At 42.3% G+C, this 23,327-nt stretch overlaps 1 protein-coding gene across 5 annotated transcripts in view; it reads left to right on the top strand.

Annotated features, from left to right (window-relative positions):
* Positions 1 to 3,229, top strand: part of PCNX1 (pecanex 1) — a 94,425-nt gene extending 91,196 nt beyond the window's left edge. For all 5 annotated transcript variants that reach the window (XM_069950329.1, XM_069950330.1, XM_069950332.1 and 2 more), the window contains one exon: positions 497 to 3,229. In XM_069950329.1, the coding sequence (XP_069806430.1) occupies positions 497 to 637 (141 nt within the window). In that variant the 3' untranslated portion in view covers positions 638 to 3,229. The remainder of the gene's footprint in view (positions 1 to 496) is intronic.
* Positions 3,230 to 23,327: the final 20,098 nt, after the last annotated feature.

A 23,327-nucleotide genomic window follows, 5' to 3' on the forward strand; every position in this document is an offset into this window, starting at 1 on the left:
CAATTTAAATCTTCCATTACTTATCAGCTGATGTGTGCCCTGCAGGAAGTGGTGTTATCTTTTCAGTCTGACACAATGCTCTCTGCTGCCACCTCTGTCCAGAACAGTAGAAGTTTTCTATGGTTTTGCTACTGCTCTGGACAGTTCCTGACATGGACAGAGGTGGCAGACTGAAAAAAATAAACCACTTCCTGCAGGACATACAGCAGCTGATAAGTACTGGAAGACTGGAGATTTTTAGTTTTTTAAATAGAAGTACCTTACAAATCTGACACCAGTTTGTTTGTTTTTTACCTCCGGAGTACCCCTATAACAATGTATAGCTAGCAATGTACAATAAGAGAATGATGTTGAAGTCACCGCCGTGTCAGAAGGACCAAATAAAATGCGAGCAACTTGACAAGCCAGACATCTAACGCTAGTCTCTCTCTCTTGATCTCTTCCCTCCCCCTCTCTCTTCTCTCTCGCTCTGCTCTTTTTGTGTCGCTCTCCACAGGTAATTCACCGCTGGGTGCCTTGCAGCAGAGACCCTTGTAATAGGTCCCACATTGACAAAACTATCCTGCTGATTAAGATTGAGGACAAATATGTTGCTGTGATTGAGACTGGGGTGCTTGAGCTTGGGGCCGAAGTGTGATTTCTGCAGTTGAGTCGTCCTTTATGAAGCTTTCAGACAGGAATGAACTTTTATCTGTATTTGGGGACAGAGTTCAAGACGGAGACAGGGCTCCGCCGTAGCCCCAAAACCTGTAAAATTTATTATTTTTCTGCGTTTGTTTTAATAATCTACATATGTTCACCTACATACAGAGTATAAACCGAAAAAAAAAAACCTATAAGACCATTATCTTATATGTACAATGAAATAATGCTATGCATTTCATATGCTTTAAGACGGAAAACCTATTGAATTTCTCCATGCACAATATGATCTTCATATTTTTCTAATTTATTTGCCAAAAACAGTTGCCATGTCCTACTGTAGCATGTTGTCTATTTTTTTTTTTTTCTCATTACATTTCCTTCAGATTGTTTTCAATTTATTTTATACGCTGCATTGTATTTCTTTTTTTTTTTTTATTTATGTTTTTCCCCATTGTTTTTTTTTTTATTTAGGAAATGGCACTAAACCATTTTTCCTACAACAGTGCACTAAGAGAAAAAAAAAAATCTGATATTGGTCAGAGTGTTTATTTATAAATATATAAATATATATAAATATACAGAAATAACATAATTTAAATTGATTTTTATGGAATTTAAAAATCCCCTCCCCCCTTTCATTCCCTCGACCCCCTTCCTATCCCCGGTCTATAGAGAGGTAGCCATTCATTCAGATTTCCTAACAAATAAAATGCAGTATTCCCCAGACAATGCCTGCTCGTAATCTCCTGCATCACATTGTATGTGTGTATCTTACTTTCTGGAAAGCGTTCACATATTACATATCCGTGTGTCCCGTATACAGTCATCCTCTAAATCCCAAAAGTGCTATATAACCCTGATGTGCTGATTTCTCCATATTAGGGGGAGATGGGGAGTAGTTGGGAAGGATGATCCCACTGGAAAGATGACAGTCACTGTTAAAGACACTGTCACTTTTTAAAAATAAGTCCACAGGTTGTGATAACAAACATTTTTTTGCAATAAATTCCCTGTTTTCCATGTTTAGGTCAATGTTATACATTTGGCCACTAGGTTTCTCCCTTCACTGCGCATGTTTACAGTTGCTGCGCGTTCACATTCAGTAGCAGAGAACCCTGGGGGTGCTCGCATTGTACGGTCAGCTCTCCTGACCATAACCTCTGTAACCACACAGTGACTGAATTGTTACATAACACAGAGCATTGTCTCCTGGTATCAGCATGGCCGAATGTATAATGTTCATTTAAACATAGGAGGAAAAAAACAAGACCGTGTGTGAACATGGCTTTAAAGGATTTGTCCAAAATTGTTATCAATATTAGATTGGTGGGGTCCAACTCTCATCCAGTCAGCAGTTTTAAGGGGCTGTGACACTTGTGCGAGCATTGCAGCCTGTTAGATACGCTCATACTTTCAAGTGGTGTTAAAAGTGAGGTGCAGCATATTGCAGTGCTGTCCCATTCATGTGAATGGTGCAGCACTGCTGTATTTTGTTCAGTCTATCCCAGTGAGGATCCTCTCCCTAATGCCTAAGCATCCCGAACCCCTGTGGGTATGACCTAGAATTTACATCTTGGTTTAGGTTATATGGAGTTAGGGCTTATCCAGGCTTAGAAAAACACATCCGCTTTCTTCCAGAAACAGCACCTCTCTCGTCTCCAGTTTGATTGCAGTTTTGAGTTCCATTGAAGTGGAGACCAGCTGTTTCTGGAAGAAAGCAGCCATGTTTTACTAACGCTTGAGAACCCCTTTAAGTCAGGTCATTGTCAGATTTTTATATTTTATTCTCACTTTCTTGGGTATATCATAAAAACAGCAAATGATTCCATTCCTCCACGCTTGTTAATGTTCATCTATTCCTAGCATTCTATAGTATTTTGACACCAGGCGCATCGGTTCCTGATAAAAACAAATTTTTTTAAAAAAATATAGGGATTTACCTAAAAATAGATGAAAGCTTCTGTGGCAGTGTAATCCTATCCAGACGATTTCCCCTTCCCCATCCCCCTCCTCCTTGTAACTCCCTTCTATATAAAATGGACGTTTTGAGTATTTATAACTGTGACAATGAATTATACATATGTGTTGTCCAATATGTTGGTTTATTAGATTGATATCGATGCATTTTCAGGATGTGAGAATACCTTGTAGCTGTGTCTTTTAATACGATTCCCCCACGCCCGCCTCAATTTTTCTTTAGAAATTGATGCATTATTTGAGTTACCTGGCCTCTAGGAAGTGTGATGGACACTTGCAAGAACAGCCCATTTTAATATGAATGTTCTGGATTTTTTTCCAAAAAAAAATTATTTTTTTTTGTTTCTTTTGCATTGCCTTTACTTTCCTTTAAAAAAAAAAAAATTTCTGGAAATATTATTCTTATTTATTTGAACCATTTTCATTTTGTATTCAATTAGGTATAGAAGCTCAGGAAAAGCTGTGTGTATTGATCATTTTGCTATATGTTTCTTGTGCTGTTTAGAAACTTGGGCGACATTGCCGAATATTGGAATGTTATCAGTTGATTACAAAATAATTTAATTTAAAAAAAAAAGCAAACAAAAAAAAAAAACCTGAACAAACCGTGAGTTTAATATTTATTTAATTTCATGCTTGTGTTTTTTATTGTTTTTTTTTTTTTTTTATATAATTTTATAAATCTGTTTTAAATTTGTTCAAAGTGCTATAGATACAAAATTATATTGCCATTGAAATCTGCCATGAACCGTGACCTCTGTTACCTGATGACATCACATTGCCTGGATGATATCGTTACCGAGCCGGCAGAGGTTCAGACTTGTTACATAGTGTTGATGGTTTGGATTAAATGCTGCACTCCGCAGCTCCCAAAAAAGAATGAATGGAAATGGGATACACTGTCATGGCCACCACTCTCGGAGGAGGCTTGTTTTACTGTTCTGGATATTACAGGGGTCCTAGTAGTTGGATTCCGTCACAATCAGATCCCAAGGATAAGGCATAGCTTGTATTCATGGACAAACCCTTTTTAAAGGGGTTTTCTGGAGAAAATATTTCTTTTAAATAAACTAATGTTAAAAAGTTATATAGATTCGTAATTTACTTCTATTTAAAAATCTCAAGTCTTCCAGTACTTAGCAGCTGTTGTTTGTCCTGCAGGAAGTGGTATATTTTTTTCAGTCTGACACAGTGCTCTCTGCTGCCACCTCTGTCCATGTCAGGAACTGTCCAGAGCAGCAGCAAATCCCCATAGAAAACCTCTCCTGCTCTGGACAGTTCCTGACATGGACAGAGGTGGCAGCAGAGAGCAGTGTGTCAGACTGGAGAGAATACACCACTTCCTGTAGGACATACAGCAGATGATAAGTACTGGAAGACTGAAGATTTTCAAATAGAAGTAAATTACAAATCTATATAACTTTGTGAAACCTGTCGATCTGGAAAAAAAAAACCTAAGATTTTTGCCGTAGTATTCCTAGCGGGTTCAAAACAATTGTCCCTGATGGTAACCATGAATTATCCTATAGGTGATTATCTGCAGTGCATGGGTATAATTACATATGGGTAGATTCACACACAGCGTATCTGCCGCAGCCTTTGTCCTGTGTAAATCAATAGCTGAACACTGGGTCAAATCTGCAACATATCTATACCGTATAAAGCATCCTTTAAAAGATCTGGTATTTGTTGGAGTGTGATCTGTTGCAGGAGACTGTCTTACATATATCAGCCCATTCATGTATAGGGGACACTCTATGTATGGGCTCACCTGCCCTGTTTATATAGGGCGTTATGTAAAATTTCATTAAAATTAACTAGTGTCAGAAAGTTATATATATATTCAAATTACTAATATTTAAAAATAAAAAAACGAGATTTGTAATTTACTTCTATTTAAAAAAAAACTCCAGTCTTCCAGTACTTATCAGCTGCTGTATGTACTGCAGGAAGTGGTGTATTCTTTCCAGTCTGACACAGTGCTCTCTGCTGCCACCTCTGTTCATGTCAGGAATTGTCCAGAGCAGCAGCAAATCCCCATAGAAAACATCTCCTGCTCTGGACTGTTCCTGACATGGACAGAGGTGGCAGCAGAGAGTAGTGTGTCAGACTGGAGAGCAAATACACCACTTCCTGCAGGACATACAGCAGCTCATGAGTACTGGAAGACTGAAGATTTTTAAATAGAAGTAACTTACAAATCTCTAAACCTTTCTGAAACCAGTTGATTTTAAAGAATTTTGCCTGAGTCGCCCTTTAAGAGGGTGGTTACTATGAATATGGCTCTAAACCATGGAAGCAAACTCCCTTGTAATCTCTATTCATACACACAGGTTGTCCAGACAAAAAGGGTTGTAACACTTATTCTCTATCCATACGGGAGTCCCAGTAGCTGTGATAGTTATGAGCAGACTTACAGTAAGTTCAGGTTTGTGCACCTATAGTTAGGACTATGTTTTCCAGCCCGCTGTAGGGCGGCATCCATCTTCTCCAGCCACTGCGATACAAAGGCCGAGTGTTCATGTTTGCACAAACCCAATCTTGCGGTAAGTTTGCCCTTCTCTAGTTGTAGGATCTCAGAGCTGTCCTCCGCTGTCTCCAGCAACTTCTATAGACTCTTAATGGAGCAGCAGTGCAAACACACATCCATGGCTCCATTCCTGTTATAAAGGTTACAGTCTGGGTCCCATCAGTCAGACACACACCAATGATACACATATCCTGGGGATAATTGTTAATGGCCTGACAACCTCCTTTAGTTCATCACAAATGAAATAATCTGCAATGACCTGTAATGTGATCCCTACATATGCTGCAAGATCCCTTAAAGGAGAAGCCCAGCGAAAAATGTTATCGAAGTAATGTATTGCCCCTCAAAAGTCATACAAATAACCAATATAGACTTATTACGGGCAATGCTTATAAAGTGCTTTTTCCCTGCACTTACTACTGCATCATGGCTTCACTTCCTGGATAACATGGTGAGGTCACTTCCTGGATAACATGGTGATGTCACTTCCTGGATAACATGGTGATGTCACTTCCGGGATAACATGGTGATGTCACTTCCGGGATTACATGGTGATGTCACAATCCGATTCCCAGAGCTGTGCGGGCCGTGGCTGCTGGAGAGGATGATGGCAGAGGGATGCTCAGTGTCCCTCCAGTGCCCTTTGTCCCTCTGCCATCATCCTCTCTAGCAGCCACAGCCCGCACAGCTCTGGGAATCGGATTGTGACATCACCATGTTATCAAGGAAGTGACATCACCATGTTATCCAGGAAGTGACATCACCAGGTTATCCAGGAAGTGACATCACCAGGTTATCCAGGAAGTGACGGAAGTGAAGCGTTGATGCAGTAGTAAGTGCAGGGAAAAAGCACTTTAGAAACATTTCCTGTAATAAGTGTATATTGGGGATTTGGGGGGCAATCCAATACTTTAATTTAAAAAAAATTCACTGGAGTTCTCCTTTAAATCAAACCTAAGATTTTTTTTAGATTTGATCTTCTCTTTGGCTATAAATATAGATAGAGCTCATGCAAAAACAATATCCACCCAGAGGTATTGATGTGCTAATTTCCCAGATGGCAGGGGGTGCTGTGGTGTTAATGAACCAGTCAAGTCCATAGTTCAACACTCTGTTCTGTACATAATTTAACATCTTCCCACCCAAAATTGCCTTCAAAAGTGAAAAAAATATAACAAAGGCATGGCCTGGAATCTACTCAATGTTATTTGCAATGGGAACTTGTGATCTGTGTCATGCTGCCTCTGATTGACGCTTTTCTTCCTATGCTCTTCACTGATAGCTCTCTTCCTGTTTGTGTGTAGAGAACAATGATGGGGTGGGGAGAAGCTTTTGGGGACCACACTGATGACTGGGTTAAAATGAATGTAAGCTAACACCAATTTACTAGAGATGAGCACAACCCAAGCACGCTCGAGTCCGTTTGTTTGTTATTTCATTACCGATGGCTGAAGAAGTTGGATGCAGCCCTAGGGAGTCTGGGAAAACAAGGATACAGCCATAGGCCGTATACATTGAGTTGTGATCATATCAATATTCTATGCTTTAGTGTGTGTCTCACTGTTTTGTATAAACTTAGGGGCCTATTTATTATTTGCACATTTTTTTTGTGTTTTGCAAAAACTCACAGAGCGTGATCACAGACTCACAGATGCGTGCCTTTTTTTAGCAGTTTCTTTGGCTTAAAAATTGGCAAAAAAAAAAACAAATAAGAAAACTATGCCAGGATTACTGGAGTATTGCGTAACTGCCTAAAAATAGCCCAAACTGATAAAAATGATGCGTAAAATTTTACTGCCGGCGCAAAAACACAATATACACTAGAATAATGGTACAAAAAAAAGGATAAATATGACTTTTTAGGGCCAGTTCACACTGAGCAAATTTGGCAAAATACCGCCTGCGTCTGTGGGAAGGCTCGCACTCTTTGCTCATTTTAAGGGTGCGTTCACACCTACAGGATCCGCAGCAGATTTGATGCTGTGTTCAGTTAATTAAATGAAATCTGCTGCGGATCCGGTAAGTGTGAATGTACTCTAAAGAAGACTTTTAGGGTATGTTCACACTGTGGAATTAAAGAGGAAAGTTTTCTGCTTGAAATTACATAATAATCATAGCAAAAAAAATCCAATGTGTACTCACCCAGGAGTCATCATTGATAAATTGCCCCCTATAAAATTTGAACATATAAAAACAGGGTCTGTGGCGCCTCAGTTGCGAGTCTCAACAAAAACATGGCCACTTTTCCCCCTCTCTTGTCTCCAGATTGGGTAGGGTTTCAAACTCTGTTCCATTGAAGTAAATGGAGCTTAATTGCAAACCGCGCTTGAACTGGAGATACAGTAAGAGAGAGGAAAAAGTGGCCATGTTTTTGTAGCGCTGGATAATCCCTTTAAGGGTTGCCCCCACTAGGAGGCTATTCTGGCTACTAAGGCGCCACAGACCCTTTCATTTCCTCCTCTTCAGCTCTGGCGGAATTTGGGTGGGTTCAGACTACGGAATCCGTATGGATAAATTCCGTCGTATTCCGGTGCTAGTGCGCGCTCACGGACGCGCAACCATGCATTGGCAGATTCCGCATTCCACCAAAAGAATGGTGTCTATGGAGTCGGTGGAAAAGCACGCAGCCGCGAGTGTGTACTAGCGACGGAATCCGCCAGAATTTATCCACGCAAATTCCATAGTCTGAACCCACCCTTAGAGTGGAAAGTTGAAATGACTTCTATGAGATTTCTCTAGTGGAATCCGCCCATAAAAATGACATGTCGATTCTTTGGTTGGAAAGCGGATCCACGGCGGAATATTCTGCACGTAAATTCCGCCATGTGAGCAACAGAGCGGAAATCCCATTGAACACAGTAGGACATTGCTCTGTAGATATTTTATAGGTTGAATTTCAAGCAGAATACACGTAAAATTGGGCGCAGATGGGGAGGGCGTTGGTCTGTGGCCGCCGATCCTATTGCACAGGGTGACATGCAGCAGACCGTCACTGTGCTGATCGTTTTGTTTCAGCATGTTAAAAGAGCACGATCAGCCGAGATCAGACGAAACGGTAAGGATCTCGAAATGGTCCTGGCGGAGAAGAGTGTGTGTCTGGATACTGGACAAGGAAACTGATCCTCCTGGTGATCTGTCTAGGTCTTCCAGAGCCGGTTCACATGTGTCCTCACACAACCACCGCTCCCAACAGCTTGGTCAGAACAGACTAGATGGTAGGCAGTTCTGTTTCTCCAGTCCTACCCCTCCTCTCTCAAAGTCTGCCACCTCTCTTACCAACACTATGCAAAAGTAGCCTCCGAGAGCCTTTTTATAGGGAGGGGGGAGCACTTTTACGCCCTCTTGTGGAAGGATACTGTGTCTGCCCAGACCACACCTCTCATAATTTACGTGATTGATATAACTTGATAACATATACGGTATATATTTATTTTTACTGTTTCCCAGTATTTTCCACCAGGTGGTAGTATGGCATTAAATTACTTTTTATTTTTTTATATTCTTATTTTACAATTGGAAAGCATTGAACACTAAATAATAGGGATTACCTTTACCTATATTTTAACAGATTTTGTAATGGAAGCCAAGTTTTTATCTTCTAAATGGATCCAGAGTTGGAGAAACACTAGGTATAAAAGATAGCGGCATTCACCAAGTTTATTTCATGGCGCATACAGTACATGCAAACAGAGGTAAGAGGGGGGGAGGGTATTTCTAGTACAGTTCCAGAGGACCTGACCCCAAGTCTCAGTGGTCTTCAGTGTCAGGAAAACCATCAGATCTTAGTCCTTCCACCAACGATAAAACTAGTTATGTTCACTGCGTCTAGTGCAGACATCACTAAGATGGCCAGCAGGTGGCAGCATCACTCAGACAGATAGTCGTCCTCCAATGATAATGAAACCTATTCAGTGTGAGCAGTATGGGGAGGGAAATGTTTGGGACTTGTGGTTAATAATATACAGGGGCCTTTTATAGATTGGGAGGCATACTGTGGTGCTTTAGGATTTACCTTGAAATTCCTTTAAGCATATGTTATACAATGCCTTGTTGTCTTGGATGTTTTAATGAATACACAAATGTCATTTGAATGCACCATGTAAATATACTGTAAAGGGGTAACAAAAAAGGTTGTACTGTACTCACTCTGCTCATCTTAAATATATCTTATAAGACAAAAGGGGACAGGCTACATATCTCCATCATGGCATGGAGGCAAACCACAGCTGTATGCAATGTCCAATAGCTACACGATCCTGTGGCTACATTGTGCCTATTGTTATCCTCCTGCCAGTATGGTTTTGCCACCATGTAATGATAAGAATATAGTGCCCCCCCACCCCCTCATCTTGTCTCTAAAGAGGCTGGAGGGAGATGGATGCTCCAGGTTGCAGGTTGGTTGGGCCAGAAAACACTTTCACAGTGTTGAAAACATCCAAATAGCAACCTAGTAGCCATCTGCAGCAAAGACTGGATCATCTTAATAGAGGATTAAAGGGTGAAAATCAGGGGGCTACTAAGACAATGCCTTTGGGAGAGGCCAAAATGGGCAGATGGCACAGCAGGTCTACACCTGTTACCTTTATGTTCAGTACCACAACTGGTTAAGCTGTATCTCATAGGACACAGAAGATTATCTGCACACAGAAGGGACAAGCATTGTAAGTCAGGAGAGTTTTATAACTGTAGGGACTCCTCTACTACACCACTGCAGTCCTGGTCTCTTAAGGCAGAAATCTCCTTCATCAGCACTCTATGGATGGAGGAACATGGAGAAACAAGAGTAGTGAAGCTGGGTAGGGAGTAATCTGCTAGCTTCCAGTAGGGATTTAATAGGTGATGTTTACACTAAAGACCCTATTACCCGAAACGATTATCAGCCGTACATGGCCATTGCAGCTAATAATCGTTTGAAAAATCAGGATAACGACAGCAACAGTCCGCTGTGCGGCCTGACAAAGTACTCTCTGCTGCCACCTCTGTCCGAGACAGGAACTGTCCTGAAAAGGAAAGGTTTTCTGTGGGGATTTGCTGCTGCTCTGGGCAGTTCCTGACATGGACAGAGGTGGCAGCAGAGAGCACTGTGTCAAGCTAGAAAGAATACACCACTTCCTGCAGGGCATACAGCTGCTGATAAGTCCTGGACGACTTGAGTTTCTTATCTAGAAGTAGTCTACAAATCTATATAACTCTGACACCAGTTGATTTGAATACAGTTCTCTTTGTCCGGAGTTCCCCTTAAATGCTTTCCTGTCCGTTCACGTGTATTATATGTACGGCTTCATTTACATACAGTCATTTTGGAACAAAGCTCCTCTGATGATTTCCTGGGAAGGAATGCACACGACTAGATCAAGTACATGAATGGAATGACGGGGTAGTCTGCAGCTGAGAGGACGGTGTCAAGCAACGCAACGTCCCCAGTCCGTCCCAAGAATTTCAATTGCTCGGCTTCTTGCTGGCTCTGGTTTGGTGCATGAGCTAACAGGGATTTTTTTTTTTTGGCAGAAATCCAGTGTTGGTACCTACCCGGTCCGAAAAGAAATGGAATTCATTGTGAATGTATTTCCTGCTTGACTGGCTGAAGGACGTTAATTCGGCCGTGCAGAATGCATTATTGCCTAGCGTTAGCTTATCTTAGTGTGATGAGATTCACCTCTGGCTTCACATTGTGATGCATAGCAGCAGGGTAGGATGTGTCGCTTCTCACTTGTTTTAATTTTAAGCCTTTCTAAAATAATTACAAACACTTACATAAAGCCGATCAGCGAGCGACACGTAGGTGGAGGTGCGAGAGAGTCCGGGTGGGGGGGAATGGAGTGAGGTGGGGGGTCAGCATGGGGAACGTCTAATCATTAATACAGTGATATCAATGGGCTGACCTTAACCTCCCTGCCTGGTTTGATCTCAATGTGAATTGGAGAAAGTGTGAAAATTCCTGTATTCCAGCTTATTTTAAATTAACTGACGCCAGAAAGTGCCAGAGGTTTGTAATTTACTTCTATAAAATCTCAAGTCTCTAGTACTTATCAGCTGCTGTGTGTCCTGCAGGAAGTGGTGTAATTTTTCCGGTCTGACACAGTGCTCTCTGCTGCCACCTCTGTCCATGCCAGGAACTGTGCAGAGCAAGAGAGGTTTTCTATGTGGATTAGCTGCTGCTCTGGACAGTTCCTGACATGGACAGAGGTGGCAGCAGAGAGCGCTGTGTCAGACTGAAGAGAATACACCACATCTTGCAGTACATACAGCAGCTGATAAGTACTGGAAGACAAAAATTTGGGTAAACAACCCCTTTAAATGACATAAAGATCTTGGATATTTTGCAGTCTGGTCAGCAGACAGCCTGAGCTGATGTGGAGGACATTAAAGGGGTATTCCAAGATAAAACTAACTTGGTTAGGGGACAGTAAGAGATTGCAAGAGGGTGTGTTACCGCCATACCCCCCGCCAATCTGCATATCGGCCCCCAGCTCCTTTGTTATGAATACTGTCACCATGACTCTATTCATTGTCTATGGAGCCACCGGAAAGAGCCAAACCCATTATGGTAAACGCGGGCATACCTTTTTTATTAGTATTTAGACATATATCTCCAATGTAAAGGCCAAACCTGACACGTAAACAGCCTTTACAATTTTGTGGATCCATTTTAAATTAAAAAAAAAAGTAGAAAATTACACATGTATCAGTGACATAATAAATGTCTACCTTAAAGGGAACCCGTCACCATAAAATGCTACCTAATCTATCACTGCCATGTTATAGAGCAGGAAGAGCTGAGCGGATTGATATATATCTTTATGGGAAAAGATTCAGTATAACTTATAATTTATTGATAGTAATCTGATGTTTCCAGGCTAAAGAGTCCAGTGCATTGACTAACTCCGCCCACTGGACTCCTTATCACAGAATGAGCAGGAATTTTAATCAGGTTATACTGAATCTTTTCTCACAATGATATATATCAATCCGCTCAGCTCTTCCTGCTCTATAACATGATGCTGATAGATTAGATACCATTGTCTTGGTGACAGATTCCCTTTAAACTTAGATTTAGTAGCCCCATAAATGATCATATATCTGCTTATAATGGGATTAGGGTAACGACTCAGAACGCTAGCACCAAATGCGCCTACTCCACCTCAGGGTAGAACGTCGCTGTCTATAATACTGCCAGTGTTTTGCTGTATGTGCATGGGGGAATTTAAAGTATGCCATGGTATCATGACCGGGGGGGGGCTGGTTGGGATTTTTTTTTTTTTTTCGAGTTAAAAGCACTTTGGCAGAAAGAGGCGAATGCTTCCAAGATAAAATCCTTCCAGGAGGCGCTGTGTGTGGGAAACCATTGACAAGTTTCTATTCAAAGAATAACATCCTTGAGATAAAAAAAGACTCTGGACTTCTAATTGCAGATGTGAATATCAAAACGTGGAGCGTAACGGTGATACCTCCCGCCGGGCTCCTCTTACGGAGAGAACGCGGAGAGTCCAGCACGAATCACTGAGCAGGATAAACGCCAAACACATGAAAGCCGCCTGTGATTCTGCTTCATATGCATTTATTTATTTTGCCTAAAGGAAGAATTGATTTGTTTTTTTTTTTTTTTATTATTATTCTCGTTCTTGCCGGTTTACCTTGTGACGGCCTCGCTTGTAGATGTCGAAATATTCACGGCACTGTTGACGAGTTCTCCTATAGACGACATGAAGAAAATGTTCTGCCAGCTCTGAATTTATAAACTGTTTTGACATGGGGGATTAAGCTGCGGAGATAAGAGGAGAAAGGCCAAGGTCTGCTTCTTTAGGAGGGAGTGATAGGAGAGGATAAACTAGACAAATACTTGGACTACGTTCACACTGCAGAATATTCAAATAGTGAGACTGACCTTGCTACTCACAGCAGCCAAGCATAGTGCCATTTTTAACATTTTTTTAATCATAGTTTAAACTGTCACTGTTGTATTTTATTATTTTATTTTATCTTTCTTTTTTTTTTTTTTGCAGAAATCAATAGTCCAGGCGATTTTAAGAAACTTTGTAAGTGGGTTTATTAAGCAAATATGCCATTATCTGCATTCAAAAAGACTTTTCCAGGTCCCCCCCCCCCCTCTCCTCTCTCTCAATCACTGCTCATTATCAGGAAATCTCGACTCTTTTACATTAGTCGAGCCCTGTGTAATCTATGGAGAGGGGAGGAGGGAGATTAGTCGCCAGCAGAGAACAAAGGATTACACAGCGGAACCTGTGTAAAAGCCGGTATTCAGAGGTCAGAGAGGTCAGTGCTGACTTCAGAGGAGATAGCCCGGTGATGTAGCTGTAAATTAACTCTTTGTCTTCCTGTTTTGGTGCCTCATCTCCCTCCACCCCTCCCCTCTCCATAGAGAACCATGAAGACAGGAGGGAGAGCTTCAAACTGCTTTTTCATGATAAAAAATTTTTTGGCTAATAAACCCAATTACAAAGTTTCTTAAAGTCGTCTGTACTAACTAAAAATTACATGATGATAGGTGTCCTGTGGTTCAGTTTCATTCCGGTCCTGCATGGCCATTCAAAATACACAGGTGCCCGCGAGACCTATTCGCCAACTGCCCTGAAGCGAAGGAACATGAAAGTCAGGATCTCTAATGCATCTCTATGGGTAGGTTCACACTACGGAATCCGCGCGGATAAGTTCCGGTGGATTCCGTGGCTCGTACCTGTTCGCGGCGGTGCGCCTATCCATCCATGCCATAGACACCATTCTATGGACTGGCAGATTCTGCCTTTCGCTGAGAGAACTGACATGTCTATTCTTTTCGGCGGACAGTGGAATCCGCCTGGTCATAGAGTGGTATCTATATGCGCGCCGCCAAGAACGGGTACGAGCCTCAGAATCCGCAGGAACTTATCTGCGCCGATTCCGTAGTGTGAACCTACCCTCCCAGAGCTCTCTCATAGAGATGTATGGGACAGGGTGTCTTATGGCCTTCAATAGCCCTGGAGACAGAAGAGGGGTCAGAAGAGCTGTGACGTGCTGCGTGCCGGACACCGATCATCATTGTATATGTATACGAACCTGTCTGTTGCCGGGGGACAATTAAAAAAATAAAGATGGAATGCTTCTTTAAAGAAGTATTACAGGAAAAAATAACTTTTCATGTCCGACCTCTGTAATCCCTGCCAATCTCTGTATCTGGCTGCCACTGTTGGCTTCATTCATTCTCTATGGAGCCGACGGAAAGAGCCGAGTACAGTGCTCTTCCAGCTTACTCAGCTTTTTCCGTCGCTCCATAGAAATGAATAGAGCCGCGGGTCAGGCGCCGTGCGTACAGCTTTATTGGCAGGGGTTACAAAGGTCTGACCAAGCATAGAATGGAGTCTATGACATGGGCGGAGGGTCATGTGGGGGCGAGCAGCGGAATCCACAGGATGTTATTTGCGCAGATTCCGTAGTGTGAACACGCCCTTATAGCAATACGCGGCTATTAGGGTGTAAAGAAATTAATAACGTTTACACGTACCTCTCCACACACGGCTGGTGCAAAACTACAATTCCCAACCCTCTTTTACTAATCTGTCTTGTTCTAGCTGCTGCTAGAGACAGATTTCCCCCAACGATTGGCAGTGGACAGCAGATTTCAGAGATTGCTTTAGCTTTGGCTGTCCAGGCATGATGGGAATTGTAGTTTTGGAAGGTTCCCCATCCCTAGACAATCAAGTGCTTCTCCACAGTAGAGATTTTTATAGCAGCATCGGAGTCTTAATCTTGTCACTGAACATTATGTTGGATTAAACTTGACCGTGCAGCTCAGTTTGTGGACAACATGTCACAACAATATGTCCTAGAAGTGGAGAGAAGGCGATGAAGGTTACTAAAGCGACGTGCGGCTAGGACAGCTTACATCTTCGGCGTTGACACGCTGCGATTAGAGGGAGGGGGAGGCATAGTCTACCTATACACGGACCTCTCAGAATAGCTGATGAGCAGAACGCACACAGATTGTTCTAGTAATCAGCCGCTGGGTGGGGAAACGGGATAAAGACGGGTTAGGGCTCCTACATTCTCTTCTCCTAGGTTTTCCTTTAAATTGCAATCAGAAGGATCAGGTCTTTATTCAGATGTTATGTGCGGTAAATCACTTAAGGGATGTGTAATTACTGGGAAGACTTGTAATCTGATCTGGTGTCTTTTTTTTTCCCTGAGCTCTGTGTATAAGACATAATTATGTCCTGGCAGATGAGTTCTCATAGAATGGCCTCCTTAAAGGGGTAGTTCACGGAAAAAAAAAAAAAAAATCTTTTAAATGAACTGGTGCCAGAAAGTGCCTGAGATTTGTAATTTACTTCTATTAAAAAAAAAATCTCCAGTTTTCCAGTACTTATCAGCTGCTGTATGTCCTGCAAGAAGTGGTGTATTCTTTCCAGTCTGACACAGTGCTCTCTGCTGCCACCTCTGTCCATATCAGGTTTTCTATGCAGATTTGCTAATGCTCTGGACAGTTCCTGACATGGACAGAGGTTGCAGCAGAGAGCACTGCTCCAGACTGGGATGAATACACCACTTCCTTCAGGACATACAGCAGCTGATAAGTACTGGAAGACTGGAGATTTATTTAATAGAAGTAAATTACAAATCTCTTGTTGGGACCAGATGATCCGTAAGAATTTTTTTTAACTACCCCTTTAACCTCCCATCCTCTAAACTGCTGCCCTGAGCTGCCACAGTCTCTTAATACTTAAAGAGACTATATATTTTTAGCAGTGGTAAACCTGCTACATATTTTTACAAGGCTGCGGTAGAAGGTTTCTTCCAAGCTGTTAATAGAAACCATAAAAACCTTTTTCTTTTTTTTTTTTTCTGCACCATAAATAGCTAGTACCGGTTTGGAAATGATGTAAATCTCTATTAAAAGACCCATCCAAGATGCAAGAATGTAAGGGGTAGGAGCAGTGACCCTTGCAGCTCTTCTTAATTGCCACATTATAGCAATGAACCCTTGGGGCCCATCTACACAGAATGGAGACGTTGCAGATTTACTGCTCAGGTTTTTTGCCTAGAAAGTGTGCAGCTTTTACAGGAGCGTCTTTAAAGTTTAAGGGAGACTGGTAAAGAAGAAGAAGTATAGAGCTGCCTTTTGAGACCTCTGTTGTGGGTGGGTTCAGTACTGTGTACATCCAAGGCCTTAGTGGGCCTCCAGTCCAGGTACTGTATGTTTTCCTGATTAGTGATTACAGTGCAGTTACATTCAGTGACTACAGGCCACGTCTTCTCTGATAACAGTTATTCACTGTCCCTTTTCTTATTTATTTGTCTTAAACCGCCATTATGTATTCCCCCAGCCTCCAACTGGCCTCCGCAGACTTTTCCACCCAGATATCTTTGGCTTTTCACTTTTCCGGCACATTATGAGAATGTATCATAGAAAGGGAGCTGATAACTCCTTGTTCCTGACATAGTATTTGGGAAAAAGGATATAGTTGGATCAACTGGGGTCAGCAAGTTATATTGATTTGTACTTATCATATGATATTGATCCAGTACTTATCAGCTGCTGTATGTCCTGCAGGAAGTGGTATATTTTTCCCAGTCTGACACAGTGCTCTCTGCCGCCACCTCTGTCCATGTCAGTAACTGTCCAGAGCAGTAGCAAATCCCTATTAAAAATGTCTCCTGGAATAGCTGGGTGCTGAATAGCTCTACTGAATGGGGCCAATCTGTCCATGACATCAACATGGTCGAAACATACAAAAACCCAATAACAATACAAACCCCCGAGAATTTCTGTCACCGCTAACAAAAAGTTTGAACAACTGAATGCAAATATACTTGTATCCCAATGCAGATTTTTATCATTTTCATGGAAAGTCCTTTTATTCACTCCTTTTGGCTTTTAATACATTCAGTCCAAAAACATGAAACTCTGAAGTGCCAGCTGTCTAGAGTTTGCATAGATACTTTTTTTTTTAGTATTTTTAGGAAAATGAGGGAAAAAAGAGCCTTAGTAACCAGAATGTAGGCTTGCTTTCAGTGCTAACACCATGAGTATCTAAGCAGCCGCCAGCCTCCCGGGGATTCAGTTGTACCATTTCCAGAAACCTTCAGCTGTCACAGTCTTGGAGCTCAGATATATCTCTGGAATAGTTAGCGGCGCTATCAATGTAAAAGTCACTTTCTGTTTATTATGACAAATAACAGTTTCCTTACCGTTTACACAGAGAACACCCACCGAGCTCCTGACTTGTATAGGAAGTGAATGCACATCTGGAGAGAAGTCTTTATAGGTGTTATTGTATGGACTTCAGTTACCGTACAGACAGTAGTGATGCCAAAAGATTCTGTAAACCAAGGATGGGGATCCTTCGGCACTCCAGCTGTTGCGAAACTACAATTCTCATCATGCCTGGATAGCCAAAGCTAAAGCATTTTCTGCAATCTGCTGTCCACTGCCAATCGTTAGGGGAAATCTGTCTCTAGCAGCAGCTAGAACAAGACAGATTAGTAACAAAGGGTTGGGTTTACTATGTGCTATGTGCAGTAGAGAGCCTGGACTGTGTACTTGCAAGCTGGGCCAGTCTGCATGCTATAGATCAGGGATGGGGAACCTTTGGCCCACCAGCTGTTGCAAAACTACAATTCCCATCATGCCTGGACAGCCAGAGCTAAAGCTACAGTAAAACATCCCACTCCTCCAGAACCCAGGATGTAATTTGTCTATACAAGTCCACATATCATTATGATGCTCTCCTTAAATGGGTTCTCCAGCATTAAAAAAAACATGGCCACTTGTCTTCAGTTTGGGGGCAGGTATTGAAACTCAGTTCCATTGAAGTGACTGAAGTTTAATTGCAAACCACACCTGACCTGGAGACAAGAGTTGTGCTGTCTCTGGAAGAAAGTGGCCATATTTTTCTAACGCTGGAGAACCCCTTTGAGTAGAAAAATTACCCCTTTAATCCAAGAGGCCTCTATGCAGCCAGCAAGCACTTTTTTGTACTGATGAGGGGTAATAAGCCCAAAACAACGGTCTATCAATGAGTAAACTTTCCTTCTGGAGAGTTGTATGGCTTGGCTTAAGTTTCCGGTCATTTCCTAAGGCTTCTTTTTGGAGTCATACATTGATTTGAAGGGAAAGCTACCCCAAAAAAGTGGCATTAGCTGCTTCGGATCTGCTTCCAGTAAAGCATAAATGGCCTATAAGTCTCCACATGTCTTCCTCAAGGAGAAACATTACACCTTTGGTTCCACAACAAAAGGCTTCTGACGAGGGGCAATAACCCCATAACAGTTCTCTACATATAAGCAAACTTTCCTTCTAGATAGTTGTCTGGCTTGGCTTACATTCCCAGTCATGTCCTAAGGCTTATTATTGTAGTCAAACACTGAAGCAGTAAAGCATGATCAAACTATAAGTCTCCACATATCTTTATGATGTTTTCCTTGAGGATGACAAATGGGCAGCCGGCAAGCACCCTGCTTTGTACTGACGAAGGGCAATAACCCCAAAACTGCTCTCTACATGTGAGTAAACTCGGCTTACATTCCCAGTCTAAGGCTTCCTATGGGAGTCAGAAACAGACTTGAAGGTAAAGCTAAATCCAAAAGGTGGCATCAGATGCGTATGCTTCATCCTTTAATTTCCAATGGAGCATTAATGGCCTTCACGTGTCTTTCCTCAAGGAGATACATCATCCCTTTGGTTCTACACACATACACATTTTCGTCTATTACTTTAATGTCCAAGATTGTGTTAAATAGGACGCTGTTAGATCCTATGGGGGAATTCTTCTGACAACAAGGGGGGGAGCCTTCCTCTGAATCCAATTACTAGAGGAAACCTGCGGTGACCCCACTATGCCATGTGGCTGAAGGCTGTTTGGCTCTTGCCCTGACATACTGGGAACACTTGCAAAGCCTTTTAGCGGGAATAGATGGATTGCTATATTTGGAAGACTGCGATAACCCAAGACTCCCACAAGGATTCATCTCTAGAAAGTCATCAGGACGCATCCACAGTTCCAGGTCATTTAACTACTAACCACATCTATTAGGCTTATAGCTTATTTCATCTAACATCTGCTAAGCATTTCACTTGGTTAACACGGACACGCGTGACATATTCTGCCTGTTCATGCCGTATGCTGTTACACTACTACTACAACAAGGCGCCAGTGGTGTATAGTAAGGTGGCGACATCCATTCAAAGAAGCAGACGTGACCTATACGTCAGTAATGTATACATCTCACCTTAGGGCTACTGTAAAAGAAGAACAGGAAATGAGCAGGTATGTTTATGCTTAGAGCTTTCTTATACAATAGGTACATTATAAGTCATCTACATAGCACTGGTGAAACCATTCATTCCTCATCATCTGTCATCATGCCGTCTAACAAAACATGTGAAGATGACATCAGAAAGATAACAAAGCTTTTACCCTTATAACCTTACATTCTATGGCTATAACAGAACTCCTTATGCTGTATAAGGGAAATGAGGGATGCTGTAATAACACTATATCATGGGTACAACTGGACCATTAAAGTGTTCCGCCATGTTTTACTGTTCTGCTGCAAGTAGCGTCTTCATCAGGTCTGTAACATTGAATTTCATCAAACCCGTCTATTTCTCCTGCTGACTTTGTGCTGGGTATCAAACGGTTAAGCTAGTTATGTTTGACAGTTCCTTCACCATTAATACTTCTTCTTTACCAGTCTGTGATCTATGTGGCCTGGATGTCAGAGGGCTGGTCCAATCATGCCCTGGACCGGGACTCTAACATCCTTTAAGACTTGCTATAAGTCTGATTTGGATGTCGTTTACCTGTATTGCTATTTTGGATCTTCTGATCTATGGCTTACCCTTCTCTGACTTCCCATTTCCAACCAAATTGTATTTGTCCGCTTGATTTTCGGACTCATTCCTAAGTGTTTGTCTTGACTTGTCCAAGTGTACACTTTGGCGTAGGAAGGGAATGCCGACTAGTTGTGATTGACCACCTATGGTCGAATGGGCAAGTAGTCGGGGGCCTAGATCTAGGGCTCACTGTCGTGTCTTCCCTACCTATTCACTTTGGTTGTATGTTTCTAACAAGGTCATTCTTATTCCTGCACTTTGCCAATGAATCAGCTTCATACCCTTGCTTCCTATCACTGTCTAATTTTTAGACAGTTTAAACTTAGACTAGACAGTCTAAGAATGCACCAGATTTATCGCAGTAGCTTTGGCTATTTGATGAATCAGTCACATTCTTGGACTGTCTAGTCTAAGTTTAGACCGTTAGTTGGCTTAAATTGGACCAGAGCCTTGCTCCAGGATTCTGACAGTTTTTTTGGCACATCCTAAGTCACATTCTTCATGAAAGAATCAAGTGAGTTTTCCGGTGCAGATTTCACCAGAATTCTGGCACTTTTGCAATAGTAAATCTTTCTGGACTTACTAGGCCTGCTGGAGAATTTTTTAGGCATGCTTTGTGATCAGTGCAAAGGTCACTGTACATGAAGGGGAAGGAAAGTTATGCTTGATTCCAGAGCGCTATACAAACGATAACGGGCAGACTAGCACATGGAAAAAGAAGATCCTGCCCGCGAGGGCTTACCATCTACAAGGTAAGGGGATGGAGACAGAAGGTAGAGGGCAGCTAGTCAAAGTGTCATGCAGAAATAATAGAGGTTGTAGCCTAGTTTAAAGAGATGGGTTCTCAGGTTGCTATTGAAGGTGGATTAGAGCCGGATGTGAGTTCCACAGTGTGGTGGAGGGTGAGTCAAAATCTTGGAGGCGATTGTGTGAGGTACAAACAAGAAGGGAGCACAAACAGAGGTTGCGTAACGGACGGTAGAAGGCTATCAGGTCAGGGGTCAGGTTGTGGATGCCCTTGTATGTCATGGTCAACAATTTAAAGTGAATATGTTGGGCATGGAGAGCCAGTGAAGGGACTGGCAGACGGGAGAGGCAAAGCGAGGGGAGAGGTGGATTAGCACAGACTGGAGCTTAGCGGGGACATTAGATGGAAGCCAGAGAGGAGAATGTTGCAGTAGTCCAAGCGGGAGATAATGAGACCATGTACAAGCAGTTTTGTTGTTCCGATTCTGAAATTAAATTCCTTCCTTAAAACTTTTACATCCGTGGGATGAAAGAAATAAGTTGTGTCTGGCAGCATCTTATCTTCCGTGGGAGCAGAGGTGCAGAAATTCTAACATGATCAGTCCTTCTTTTCCTGAAATCTATCATCGGTAGCCCCTCTGGTCCGTGTTTTGGATCTGGCTCACTTTGTCTAATGTGAATGGGTCCAATTCCCTTCTGTTCTCTTCCATTTTTGGCAAAAGTCGGAGTGGTTGTGGCTATGAAATGAGAAGGGGGGGGGCTTCTGCTAAATGAGGTTTTCTAACAGCAAAATGGTCAGAAGAGGCAAATCCTCAGGATATCAGATCATCATACTGAATATTTCTTGGTTGTATTTGCAGTTGGAGACAAAATGGTATAGCGGAAGATGGATTTTATACTTAAATGTTATTTATTTTCTATGCTTCCCGTTCCTTTAATGGAAACCATTCAATAGTACAATGTTCATGTGGACACAGAGCCCCAGACCCATACGATTACTGATAGCTCTTCTGTCTCTCACCCCTATGATGGAGTGAAAGTGAAGATGCTGACGCAGATAACCTGAGGAGCGGTTACCCTTTCCTAAACACCCTGACTAGACTATCAGGGCATACTTCACGGTTCATGAAGCACATCCTAGTGGATAGCTCCTTATCTCGAAAACAGTAATTGGAGAATTAGTCTTTCATTTAACTCGCCAGGTAAAAGCTCCTGTAAGAAATTCTTTGGAATTGGTCAGGATACATTTTTTGGCTATTAATAAAATGCTTTTTCTTACTCACAGTAGACCTGGCACTGTGTCCCGGTGTTGGATCATACACTGTTCGGAGTATTTGTGCCTACCTACCGGCAATTCTGGCCCTGGCAGCTATTGTGATTTTACGTGGCATTTACTGTAAAGGTAGTCGATGACAATGGCGTGGGTGGGCCGGCGTGTGGTGGGAAGTGTTAACTCTACAAACCCGTCAGTTTCCGGCAGATACGTTCTGGAGACAGTGCAGACAGCGTTCCCAGATCCTATCGGACCTGATGTCGTGAGTGAGACACAGTCTGCAATGTACTGATGGGATCACCAGGTGCTCCTGCAGCTTCCAGAGAAACTTCAAATTATTCTCACAATTATTTATGTATTGCATGATTTTCTATGGAGTATGTTCTATGGAGGTGGTTATTATAGTATACCACCTATAATCTTATAATTTATTCCATCTCTATTACGCTAGGCCAGATAACTATTCTTTTTGGTAAATTGCTGGACACCATGACAGGAACCATTTAAGTCAATGGAGTCTGTTACGCTCACCTTTGGCTTAGAGAGGATCCAACACAGTTTTTTCATTGTTCTACTCCAGTGATGGAGAAGAACAATGTAAATGTATAGCAGAGGCGCAAACTTAAAGGGGTATTCCGATGAGGGCCCGATCAATAATGTAAACAAGGGACAATCTGCTAGATCAGCGCTCTGTTGAGCCTATTACACAGCTCGATGGTCATTTAGCAAGGGCTGTATATATATATATAGAGAGAGAGCAGAAGGCAGGAGAAGACCGGGAGCTTGGAGAGGTAATGTATAACAGTTTATTCAATCATTAGCGATCAGCGGTCGATGATCGATAATTCAGGCGATTATTGCTCCATGTAATAGGGCCCTAAAGGGTCACAATCAACATGTGGGGGTGTATTGGAGCATTGGAACCACTGTGCGTAGTTGTGCCCGTATACGATGGTTGTGACTTAGCCCCATCCCTCCACATCTCGGAAGGCTTACCTCCGAGACATGAAATCTCAGAAAGTGAGTGCCGGGGAGCAGAAGGCTTCAGCCGTCTTCTGCTCCCCAGACTACCCCTTTAAGAGCGACATACACAAGCTGATAATTGGGTAAATAGACGGTCGTAGGAATGCTCATTGGCGATAATGTAAAACTGCCAGCGATCAGGCAAAACACCTGTTCATTGGCTGATCACAACTTTCGTACACGATCGATCAGTTTTTATTTGTTGAGCCCTCTCAAGCCTTGATCACTGAGATCTGCTATCATTATGTCTTAAAGGGTCTTTAGCCAGATGAACGTCTGTTTTTGCTGCAGCGGTTAGACGT

Source organism: Dendropsophus ebraccatus, chromosome 13 (assembly GCF_027789765.1).
Source record: "Dendropsophus ebraccatus isolate aDenEbr1 chromosome 13, aDenEbr1.pat, whole genome shotgun sequence".
NCBI lineage: Eukaryota > Metazoa > Chordata > Amphibia > Anura > Hylidae > Dendropsophus > Dendropsophus ebraccatus.